Source organism: Poecilia reticulata, chromosome 6 (genome assembly GCF_904066995.2).
Source record: "Poecilia reticulata chromosome 6, P_reticulata-male-v2, whole genome shotgun sequence".
NCBI classification, from domain to species: Eukaryota; Metazoa; Chordata; class Actinopteri; order Cyprinodontiformes; family Poeciliidae; genus Poecilia; species Poecilia reticulata.
The window spans coordinates 5334915-5347620 of record NC_088835.1 but is presented as its reverse complement, the minus strand read 5'-3'; the positions used below and the strand labels follow the sequence as shown (position 1 = coordinate 5347620).

Below are 12706 nucleotides of genomic sequence, written 5' to 3'. Positions count from 1 at the left end.
CTCACACCTAGGGGCAATTTGGAGAGGCCAATTAACCTGACAGTCATGTTTTTGGACTGTGGGAGGAAACCGGAGTACCCAGAGAGAACCCACGCACGCACAGGGAGAACATGCAAACTCCATGCAGAAAGACCCCAGGCCGGGAATCAAACCCAGAACCTTCTTGCTGCAAGGCAACAGCTCTACCAACTGCGCCACTGTGCAGCCCGTTTTGATATGCAACACCCTTAATTTTAGAGAGGGTGTACTTTCTTTTTACTACCACGGACAGTGCAAACAACCTGCACAAAGACCAAATGCACAGAAGACCAGGGTTATAGGTTCATTAACTATGAACCTATATAACCCTGAGACATGTTTCTAAGAGTTTACAATCACTGTGCATCAGCGTCACATGAACCCGTTTCAAATATACTGCTAAAAAAAAATAAAGGGAACACTTCAGTGTTCACTTAAATGTTAAAGTGTTCCCTTTATTTTTTTGAGCAGTGTATATTTTAAAGCTTCTCATTTACCTTGATATTGGCTCAAGTTATCTTTTACTTCATAATTATGAAACGTTTACTACAAAATAACTTGGCTTATGTAAAGCTTTTAAACGAGGATTTAAAGACTGGAATGTTTCATTCCACTGACTGGAAGTTGAAATCAAGTTAATTATTCATCTCTGACTCTGCGTGTTTCAGTTTCAGACTGAATGTTTAGTGCCAAATGTTTTGTCAGTATAGGTCCAGTGTCTACTTCTGCTTCACATGCGAGTAGAAGCTAGTCAGAGGGGTATGAGGGATGGTTGGCGATTTTGTTTTTTGGCCTTCTGATGGGCAGAAGTATAAAAATACATTTATTTTGTAGTTCTGTTCCAGGTTAGCTATGTAGATGCTGCTACTGCCACCTTGTGTCCACTTCTTTTATCAGTTCAGACAGAATGCAGATCAAGCCTTCGCTGCAGAGATGAGATTCACATTACTGATCTGTAGCTAGCTTTCATAGCTTAAAGTTCATTTTCACTGGATTATTGAAATAAGTAAATAAGCATAGTACTTTCAGTCCTAATGTAATGTCTGCATCAATCTACTGAGATTGATGTACCTCTAAGAAATAGGTCCATATGCTTAAAAATCATTGTCCTCTTGTGGTTGTTATGGTTACCTCCAAATATCTCAGTAAGGTGAAGTGAACAATGATATCTCATTGTTGGTAGGTTGTCTCGACAACTGTCACATCCCAAAAGTCACTGACACGACTGTTCCGCATGTCAAGCATCATCCGTGACTATAACCATGCTTTCCCAGTAAAACACAGCCCAAAGCATCACACTGCCTCTACCAGCTAATGTACATGAGCCCAAGGTAAATAACACACTCAACCATCTGTGGGATCTGACAGAAAACACAATTCAGTTCCATTGGTTCCTGGTCACGTCTGTTGTTGTTGTTGATGGGGGTTTTCCATGGTGGACAGACAATTTATTCAAAAGTTGATAAGGTACTAAAGACAAAATGTCTACATGCCAGCGGCATTTATTTCATTTGCATAAGGGCATATTGTGTTGTATGTCTCAGTCATTTATTGGTAAAATGGATAACATCCTCGTTCCTACTCCTCATGTATGGAACACCGAGAAGGCCAAAAACGTGGAATTTCACATCCATCATACACAAAGTACGCCGGTAATACATAAGCAACTTAACTTTATGTTAACACAAGCAACTTTAAATTAATGCAATCAACTTAGTTTCTTTTTGTTAATATAAAGTAAGTTAAAAACAAACAACTTTAAGTTAACACAGCAAATTTAAGTTAATGATTTGGTTAAGCTTACAACTCAAGTTTACAGAGTTAGTTTACAGGCAGTAAGTTTACAGCTTAAAGTGTATGTAAATGAACCACACGTCCAGCAAATGACAGATTGTTTTCATCCAATCAGTGTATTCCTGGGATCATAAAGAACCAATCACAATGAACAAGTTACAATATTCCAGGAAGTGGAACCACCACACTCCCTTCTAGGTCAACTCACATCCCCCAGACTTTTCCATGGATCCGTGAAAACATCCTGGTTACAAAATTTTATTACAGCACTTTGAGAAATAAAATGTTATACCAAGTTTTAAATCTATACAAGATGTTTAATGTGTTTTTAAGCCTTAAATTAAGCAAGCAGAAAAGTCACACATGCTTTGGTGTTTTCGACAGATGGCATTTATTCTCATCAGGCATCTGACATTAGAATTGCTACAGTTTGCCATTTGGGAAATGGCTACTAAACCTCCATTTAAGGAACGAAAAGCAGAATAAAATAAAAATGGAAAATAACTCGTTGGAGGGAAAACGCCCGCTAATGCTGCCTGTTGGTCTTCCTGCTAAGTCTGGTCCTCTTGGTTCTGCTATGAGACTGGATTCAGATCAGCAGTCTCACAAAGCCAACATTCAGTCACATTTTTATATATGCAAGTTTCACAAACATCAGATATGAAATGCAACAATTCATACAGCTGTTTTTCCACCGAACATTCATAAGTAACAGCATACAGTCGAGACAGACAGAGAGATTACAACAGAGAGACCAGAAGTCTTCAGCCACAAGGATCAGAACTGGGAGAGATGAACGACACAGACTCTGAAGTACGATGGTGTGTTAGGGCCACTGTAGATGAAGCGGGGAAAAAAAGGACATTTCTGCCAAAACAATCTCAAACTATCTAGAAAAACAGGGACATTTCTGAGCACGAGAAGTCAAAAAATGCTAGAGAAATTCAGAAATTTAGATTCATTTCCAAAATTTTCTAGAAAAAAAGTCTAAAATGTTTCGACTTTTTAAAAAATTTTTTTTTTAGGTTTTATCGGCTTTAGTGGCCTTTATTTGAAAGTTAATTGACAGGAAAGTGGGTATTGAGAGAAGGGGAAGACATGCGGCAAAGGTCGCCAGGCCGGGAAGCAAACCGGCGACGGCACCGTCGAGGACTAAGGCCTCCATATGTGGGTTGTGCTTAACCCCTGCGCCACCACAGCACACCCCTAAAATGTTTCGACTTTTGAAAATAAGACAACTACTTGTTTTTTCTGGAATATTTCTGATTAACCTCAAAATTTCAGAGTTTTTAAAAGAAAATTTCAACCTTTATATCTCAGAAATTTTACCTTGTTTTTTCTACAAAATTTCTGAGATTAAACTCAGAACTTCAGTTTTTTTTTGCAGCGAATATTACAATTTTGAAACTCAACTGTCCTTGTAGGTGCTTTTTTTTATTTATGAGAATCTCAAAATTTGAGTTTTTTTCCCCCCAACAAATTTTTTTACTTTTGAAACAGAAATTTCTTTGTTTTTCCTGGAAAATTTCTGAAATTAATCTAAAAAGTTCTGAGTTTTTTGGCAGTAATTTGCTCATTTTTCTTTTCTACAATGACCCCTAACACGCCATCATACTGAAGGCCTCTTTTCTCCTAACGAAAACAAAAACATACAGTTAGGTATCTAGAGAAAGTGGAGCTGTGATTTCAGGTGGAGCTCACCTGTAGCAACGAGATGAACACTCATAAGGTTAAAGAAAGTGAGCAGCAAGGGGAAAGAAATCTAGTAGTGCGGGATTCACAGATTGTCACACAATGACACAAGAACAGGTGGTGTGTTTATAGTTCAAACCTGTTCATATTTAAAGATTACATTAGCCTCAAAGCTTAACTGTGTTACTGTTTTTTTTTTGTTTTTTTTTTGTTTGTTTTTTTTAACAAGTGCTCAAGTGTTAAAGGAATAGTTCCACAAAGTTGAAGGAGATTTCCACTCTTCTCATTACATTAAGAGGCTAAAACTAAGAGCTTTGCCCTTTAAACGATCTGCAGTTACTTAGAGAGGCTCAGAAAAATGAGGGGCTGACTGGAACTGGACAATTTTGGATGCTGCAAATGTGAGAAGACTCAAAGTTAGCAGTTTTTCCAAATAGTTATGTTTAAAGCGAGAGGAAGGAAAGAGGTGAAAAAAATTTTTTTTAGATAAAACTGAATATACTATATCTACTTTTCATTCAGGCTGTGGGAAAGGAGAAGTTTCAGTAGATAATCGGAAGGCTGACAATTTCCTAAAACATATTGTTTTATGTGTACCGTGAGTCAGAACATGCTGGATTTAGAAACTGTTGGCAGCCTTTTGGAAATCTCCGTAAACATAAATATTTACATTCTCTAGGATGTATCCACAGAGACTGGTTTTAGAAATGCTATCAAGCTAACAGTGATGTTGCCAATACATGATACTAAGTCCAGTTTAAAATGATTTTGCTTTTTGTTTCTTTCTTTTTTACAAGAAAGAAACAAAGACAAAAAAAAACAAAAAAACACGCTGTTTTGTACGTTCTTGTTTTGCAATCCTTAAGGAAGAAATTCGAGTTAGCTAAAATCTGGACCGGCAGATCGAAGCTTTAGAAAAATTTAAGACTTAAAATTGGCCACAAAACTCTGAACTTTCCCGGTGGGGAAGCATTCTGTAAAAATGGGATTTAAAAACAAAGGAAGAAAAAGAAACAACCAAAGAAATCGACGCATAAAATCCTGAAAATTCCAAAATTGTACAAGACATAATGACTTGTTTTAAATTAATAACTTTAAAAAAAGGTTGATGTAGTTTCATTCATATTAGTGGTAACATCTTAACTTCGTATAAGTTGCACAGATTTGCTTGGTGAACTAAAGTTATTATCCAACAGCAGAGCTGAGATGAAACAGTGTCCTGTTAGTTTCCCCTCAGGAATGGCCATGTGAGAAGTTGGTTCTGATGTGAAAGAAATCTATTAAATGAACTCAGAAGTGATCGCTATCAACTCTAAATCTACCAAGTTTTCCTCCTACAACAGACTTCCAATCAGTTCTTCCCAAATCTGAAAACAATCTTTTGTTTCTGGGTAAGAGTTTATCCGTTTTGTCTCCTAGATCAGGATTTACTATGCTGAGCTGAACAGTTACTCTAGAAACTGTATCGTTGTGTCTGTTCTCAAAGTACAAGCTCCTATGATTACTCTTCTACGGCACAAGCAGAAAAGGCGTTTTTCCTAGAAACTGTAATAGAGAGTGGACAGAGTCAGTCTATGGCATGTTTCCGTTGCGTGGCATGGCGCAGTTCATGCTTGGGTTTTCTCTGTGGTTCAGAATCCTCTCGATGCAGGCAGGGATCAGCTGCTCGTCTCTGCACCGTCTTGGACACAGAAACAAACCCCTTTCGAGAGTGTGTGTGTGTGTGTGTGTGTGTGTGTGTGTGCGTGTGTGTGTGTGTGTCAGCGCACACTTTCAAGATTTGGAATGAACTTGTCATTTCAACTGACAATCAGGAGAAACTCACAATGCTGCAGTTCGCACAGCGGAAAACCTAAAATGGTGCCGTACCGAACATTGAAATGAAAAAAATACCTTAAGAGATTTTGAGATTACTGAGCGAGTTTGGGCTGAGTCAACAATCGTATGGCCAAGACAGTGAGCATATTCAGAGTCAGCGCTGGGTTAAGATGTTGAGGGCAAAGTGCAAGAGCAGCAGCGTCACAGAATGCAGTTACGTCCTTCTGGAGTCAACACAGGCAGGGGGCTCTGTGCTCAGTTACTGGCCACCTCGTCTGCATTGTCCGCGCCCTCTAAGGTGCTGTCCAGTCCACCGCGGGCGCGCCAGATCTTCACTGTGCGGTCGCTATGACGCAAGAAAGCAAATAAGCATAGATGGAGTTAAACATTTCAGACAAATGGAAAGAATGTCAAAGTTTATGTTAACCTGCTACAGCTCCATGTCTTATATTTTGCCATAAAACCACAAAAAGAAAGGTCTTATCTACTAGCTCTACTTAATCAGTGGATGTGGTGTAACTACCATTTTAAGTTTGAAGAGGTAAAAATGAACACAACTGAATCTGGAATTCTGACATAAAAAAATTGAGGTTTTTCACCTGTTCTGACCTCACAATCCAATATGGCTTCCTTATTGTAACACACAGTCTATCATACACTCAGACCCATATAACCGCCTTAAGCTAACATGTTGCTTACATGAAATGCAGAGAAATCACTATTAGCTTGCAGACCAGCTAACAGCTGAGCTAAATTTTTATCCTGTAGCCTTTTAGATAACTTTATAATAACTTTATAATAATAACATATGCAACAAGTTCATGAGTTGGATTCTGTAACATGAAACAAAACCTGATTAGTTTGATTTCCCCCCGCCCCATCCCTCACTTTGTAGCTCAATAGATGTTAAAAAAGTGGTTAAAAAAAGTGACGCAATCAAAAGTATCAGAATCTAAAATTGAGCCATTCTGTGGCAGCTTCAGTTGTATTCCACACAAACTGGCCCAAACTCTTTCACAGAAAACTGACTCTCCAAGCTCACTGCAGCCAAAGCATGTGTTGGAGTGTGTGTGTGTATGTGTTGGACTTACTCGGAGGCTGTAAACAGGTGGCTGCTGTTCGCAGCGATGCTGTTTATGGGGCTCTCATGACCCTTGAGCTCCCCCAGAGGCCCCAGTGTGTCTGTGTGCCAGAGCTTGAGCACCCCTCCTCTGCAGCCACTCAGCAGGGCCGGGGAGCAGGGGACGATGCCCAGGGCGCAAACCCAGTCACGGTGAGCATTTGGGACTTGCTATGAATGACAATAACACATTTTATTATTCTAACGGTGCAATTCATAATAACAGCATTCAGGCAGCTATCTTAAAGTAGCCTCTTGAACAGACTGTTTGAGGGATTGGCATTGTGTACCTGCAGCAAGTCTTTGCGATCCAGATCCCACTTTTTGATTCCATTGTCGCGGGAACCGCTAAAGAAAATGTCTCCCTGGACCACCAGTGACTCGATACCGTCATAGTGGGGAGGCTCAAAGTTGTGCGCAGGGCTGACGCTCCCCAGAGAGCCTTCACTTACATCGAACAGCTGCAACAGCAACAGACGTCTGAACAACTGGCTGCTGTTTTGGATTTTTACTGGGTTTTTTCTATCAAATGCTAATTGTCAGTAAGAAAACAAATGCCCATCAGAAGGCTGAGTCAGACTGAATTATGTTACAAGCAAAGAAACGCACCTTAATGTAATGATCCTTGGACCCAGTGATCACCAGGTCTTGGTTGTTTCCAGACTGATCCACAGTCAGACACATGACAGGACCCAGGTGACCCGTTAGCTTTCCGGTGGAAACGAACCTGAGCAAAAATTAAACGCATTGCCACTCAACTGTTTCTCCCAGAACCACAAGGAGACAGCCAACAGAAAATCTGATTACATTATTATTCATCGTATAAAAAAGGGGAAAATGTCACCAACTCAGCAGGAGGTTTATACAGCTGAGTATAAAGCTACATTTTACAATTTTGTTCCTAAAGTTCAGAGAACAAGTTTGGCTATTTGCGCTCAGAAAATGACAGCATATTTCCATCTCATGTTGTTTTACTCATCCAGGGTGACGGCTATTAACAGATTTATTTTCCAACAATGGATAAACAGGCAATCCATCAAAGCCAACAGCAGGCGGCGGACAATAACTGATGGAGGCTGGAGATTGGATTCTGTCTGGTTTTCAGTCTGAATTAAGTTGTTAAACGGCGAAAACAATCAAACTTCAAATCTCTTAAACATCTCCATGTTTTCTCACCCTACCACCCAAAACTTTAGATCAGTGGTTCCCAAACGTTTTCTTCTGGGCCCCCCAGTGGTTTCCAAACTATTTCTGTGCCCCCTCTATGGCTTACAAATAGCTGTCTGGTTGAACGATGTGTGTGAGCGAAGGGGGTGGGGGGTTGACTCTTAGAGACTCCCTGTTATACTCAGCCCCGGCTCCAGACGAACAAGGGGGAAATAAATTTTTTGGGGGGCAAAATGAATCGTAGCTGAACACAGACAACAACACTAGTAGTCTACAAGCTACTTGTTAATACTACTTGCTGTAGCCCCTAGGGGGCGCGCCCCACAGTTTGGGAACCTCTGCCTTAGAGTACTTTATTGGGATTTTGTGTTACAGACCAATAGAGAATGTATAATTGAAGTGGTTAGAAATTGATTCCAATCTTAATTTTTGGAAAGAAAATCTGGAAAATGTGACATCTATTTGTATTGAGAAAGCTTTACAATTCCAGGTGCAAGTCTTTTGGGGTGAGTCTCATCTACAGAAGGAAATTGTTTGAGCCTCAAAACACAGAGCAGAATAAAGACGCAAACGTTTGACAGACAAGACCGGAAAGAAAAATAAAAACATAGAATATACAAGATTAAATAGTCCGGCCACCATAACATTTAAAAGCTAGGATTACTGGGACTCAAGGCCAAATTAGAGTTTTACAAAATAAATGCAAGACATTTTAAGGCCTTCATTTCAGATACACAAATGCATGTGGACATCCTGAGAAGGTAATTCAACATACAACAGTGGAATAGAAGAGAAGTGTAAAGGCAGCTCACCTCCTCAGATCCCATACCCGAACTGAGTTTCCAGCAGCAGCATAGAGGACCATCCCATTGGGATTGAGAGCAATTTGGTTGATCTGGTTTTCCCCTGACGGGATGGTGACCGTCCGACTGGTGTTAGATGCACATATATCCCCAACGTTGACCTGACCAGAGGACCTGGACACACAGATGGGAACTGATGAATATCTGTGACCAGAACATTTTCAGCTCACTGAACAGGTTCTGTCATATTTTGCCCCAACCTTCTAACATGGGATTGTCATGTGAGATGGTTGATATTACATTCAATTCAGAAATAATTTCTTAACCTCAAGGCTAAATTAAATGTTGCTCTAACTCAAATTAGCCAAGTTTCTTGGATAATTTCTTAAAACCTTTAGCTGACAAACATGTTCAAATTTTTTCAAGCAGCACAAGGGAGAGTGTTGGGCACTGCCGACTAAAAATATAGCTGCACTAACCCTAAAACACTCATCATAAACCTTAGCTCCACCAACACTAAACGGCTATGTTGACAGTATTTTGCAGAAGCTAAAGCTAAAGCGCTAAATTGAACCATTTGCCATGAGGAGAACGTGAGGAAACTCTCAAAACAATTCAAATATGAATTTATGCATGTATTAGTTTAATTATTAGCGATGGATGTTTGTTCATGTAAGTGTTGTTTTCTTCTGTATAGCTCATCCATTCATTTGTTATATACTACATGCCATTTGCTTAATAAAGTTTTTTCCAGGAAAAAACAAACACTGAGGAGGGGAAACAAAACTGCTCAGTAAACAGTTTCCACCCACTTTAAAATAGGAACATGAAAGTAAAAGTCTAACTACTTTAACCATTGTCAACAGCTGATAACCGAGATTTCAAGACAGATGTCAAACTTTCTTCAGCTGAATGTAAATTACAGTCTTGTAATTTATCTGGAAAATTTTATTTAGGGGAAGCTAAGTGCACTAAATGTTTTCAAAGTTAGCTCCAGTATTGGCGCTTTAGCGGGAATTGAACACATCGACGATCCTGCTTACGTTAGAGTTCTGATGCATTTGGCCGAGTCCCTGATGTCCCACACTTTGATGTATGAAGTGGAGACGGTGAAGACTAGACTGGAGCTGTAGCGGACAGACACCACGTTGTTAGGGTGGCCTCCCAGGGACATTATCTCCTGACCCGTCACCAGGTTCCACACTTTACAGGTCCGGTCTGCAAGAGGATCCAGATCTGTTAATGCTGCCACCGTTTTAGATCATCGGAACTATGGGATTTTTTTTTATTTTTTAAAAGCAGCAAATATAGATGTTAAAACCGTTAAATGATCAAAACATTCAACTCTTTCACTATTAATAACTAGTGGGAACAGAGTGAGCTGTTCTAGAATAACATGAGTCTCTTTTTATTATGTTGAAAAGCCTCTTCAGGATGAGAATTTTCCTTTTACACAGAAAGTAATTTTGTTTTATTACTTCATTTATCCACAGCCTTCAGCCCTGTCAGCCTTTATATAACAGCTTAACAAGGAGTCAAGCACTAATAGACGAACAGGGGAGCAACATGGAGACATGAATGGAGTCCTGATGAGAGATGTGACAGTTACAACCAAGAGGAGTGAGAACTGGAAGCATTAACCTTTGGATCCGGTGAACAAAAGGTCGTCGGTGCAGTCTACGCACAGCACGGCCTTGCTGTGTCCCTCTGCCACGTGAACACACTGCAACGTCGCCGAGCGGCTGCTCTTAGTGGACGGCACTGGGTTGATGACGCCCCTGAAAAACACATACGCACATCACTATAGCGATCAGCTAACTGGTCACCGTGCAGCCCAATTATCAGAGAGGAGAAGTGAAAGAAAACACACCCAAAGACATGCAAGGTACCGAGCTCTCAGAGCTAATTAACACACAACTGGAGGACAAATCTTTGCTGTGCCGAGTGGAAAAACGATTGAAACACACCTAAGCAGAACGGGATAAATGACGTTAATCGCATTATCTGGTTTAGTGTGTCACTGTGATAGAAAGACACCACAGCAGTGAGAATGGAAACCCCAAAGAGGGCAGTCTGTGTTCAAATCCACAGACTGCCCTAGTAAAGTTTGACAAAGGGTCAAACTTTACTAGAAGTTTACTTTTCTTTTTCTTTTAAAAAAGGCAGTACTTTTGTGGGCTGATGGAGAAGGGAAGGAAGAAGGTGGAGGATTCTGTTGGAGAGCAGGGTGGGGCTTTCATGCATCCTGGAAAGGAAGAGAGTCCAGCATTCCTGAGACGTGATTGGCTGCCTTATTATTTTTATAGTCAAATTCTTTGTTTCTAATTAAATAACGCTGATTCTCCATTATAAGACAGGTCTTCACGATAGTCGCACTTTAAAAAAAAAAATTGTTATGATCAGCTCGTTCAAGTCTCTAAGAGCAGAATAAGCGGAACTATTCTGTGTGATTTACTCAAAAATCTAGTAAATTCATCTGAGGTTTTTTTATATATATTACTTTAGTTAGCCAAATCTGTACAAAAAAACAACAGTAAACCTTTTAGAACATTCTCCATCACCTAAAACAATCTTGAAATTAATTTCAGTACTTGCTGAATTCCATCCTTGATTTGTCTAAAAATGTTTAATGAATAGAAATTAATTAGTACGAAACAGAGCGACTCAACACGTGTTCTCCAACTATCCATCTGGTTGTCAATTATAGCAAAATAAAATAAAAATAATGTCCTACACTATTACTGTAATAATATATAATTTTAACAGTTTAAATGAAATTGTTGCCAATCTGTTTTAAGTCAAAGCTATTAGATAATGTTCTACATTATTTTTTGCAAATATTCCCATAAAAAAAAAAAAATACTTTTTCAAGGTCCTATAGTCATGCTGTTCCATGTCTACTTCATAATTTGTTATGCAACATACATATGTTACATTTGACTTGATATTTGCACACTCCAGTTAAATCTGTTAAAAACATTCACAATTGAATGGGAAATTAGGCACCAAAACAGAGTTGGAAAGGTCAGCAACACTTCCCAGTTCAGCTGCTGCATCATTGAAGGGTGTGCAAATCTGTTTTCAACTCAGGAGGAAAGAGGGAAGACACATGAAACAATAACGTCACTGTCAGGATGGGCCCTCGGCCAGCAGTGTCTGTCTACAACACACTATATGTTTTATTTAAGGTGAACGAGGTGGGGGGCGGACAGTCTGGGTCCAGCAAAAACATGAGGTCAACTTCAAATAAATCCATCTTGCATACCTGAATGGTGGTCTGCAACGTCTCATGATCTTATCGGATGTTTTCAGATGTGAAATGAAAATCTGAAACCTATCCAAAACCTATCTGAAGCTCTAATGTTTGTTACACACTAAGAAAATGATTAATGATGACAAATAAGATTTGCCATATGAAATGTCAGCGATAGCTTCAGGCTGGTGCCAGCGTAAATGTCATGTTGCAGTCTTTAGGCTTTTTTTTGGTTGGTGTCCTGCTAGCTTAGTGGTCAAAACACAAATTGTTAAACCGCTTCTGTTCCACGGCAAGAACCTCAGGAGTGGTTATTTATATCCGTGTGATTATTGGATCACATTTCTGGAAGTCAGAAAACATTGAATCAAAACATTTATAAAGGGGCAGTATTATGTAATTTTCTAGACATGTTAGTGTCATTTTAGAGCACAATCATGTAACTATTTTGAAATGGTTGTTATAATTATATAGATTTCAAAAATGGCTTAGAAGAAATATGAATGTGTAATTTGACACATTGAAATTGGGCCTCTGTCTCTTTAAAAACTCCTGTCCTTTCTGAAACTCCACCTTCCGGAAGTTATCACAACATGGCTCCTCCATTAACCCTTTAACAACGTTTTTACCAACATTGCACTGATAAGTATCTCCTATAATGAGCTCAGCAGATGCTCAGTTCCACCAGGTGTTTGCTAATTGTTGCTGGCTAGTCTGAAGGAGCTCAGAGGGGGAGAGGCGCTCTGTGAGGTGGAACTCATAATTTTGGATACTGCAGTTCAGAGGAGGGAGCTTCATTCAGGAAGGAGGAGCTAGGTCCACCCAGGCGTTTTACACAGCTGAATGGCTGCTACAGGAGATTAAAGAATTTCTTAAAGATGCATGAAAAAAATCAAAGCAACACTACCGGTGAAGACATAACATTATAACATGATGTAAAGCTAAAAAAGATCTACTGCTAGGATGGGCTCTCAGCCAGCAGTAATGTTTAAAATGGAAATTTTTAAACAAAAGTGAATTCGTAACAAAATATAGATCCAA

General features: G+C 39.5%; 1 protein-coding gene across 6 annotated transcripts in view; it reads right to left on the bottom strand.

The window, feature by feature from the left end:
• Positions 1 to 2179: 2179 nt before the first annotated feature.
• Positions 2180 to 12706, bottom strand: part of kif21a (kinesin family member 21A) — a 57294-nt gene continuing 46767 nt past the window's right edge. For all 6 annotated transcript variants that reach the window (XM_008410847.3, XM_008410852.3, XM_008410848.3 and 3 more), the window contains 7 exons: positions 10054 to 10190; positions 9456 to 9630; positions 8422 to 8586; positions 7052 to 7169; positions 6733 to 6903; positions 6414 to 6613; positions 2180 to 5668 (listed from right to left, as the gene is read on the bottom strand). In XM_008410847.3, the coding sequence (XP_008409069.1) occupies positions 5578 to 5668; positions 6414 to 6613; positions 6733 to 6903; positions 7052 to 7169; positions 8422 to 8586; positions 9456 to 9630; positions 10054 to 10190 (1057 nt within the window). In that variant the 3' untranslated portion in view covers positions 2180 to 5577. The remainder of the gene's footprint in view (positions 5669 to 6413; positions 6614 to 6732; positions 6904 to 7051; positions 7170 to 8421; positions 8587 to 9455; positions 9631 to 10053; positions 10191 to 12706) is intronic.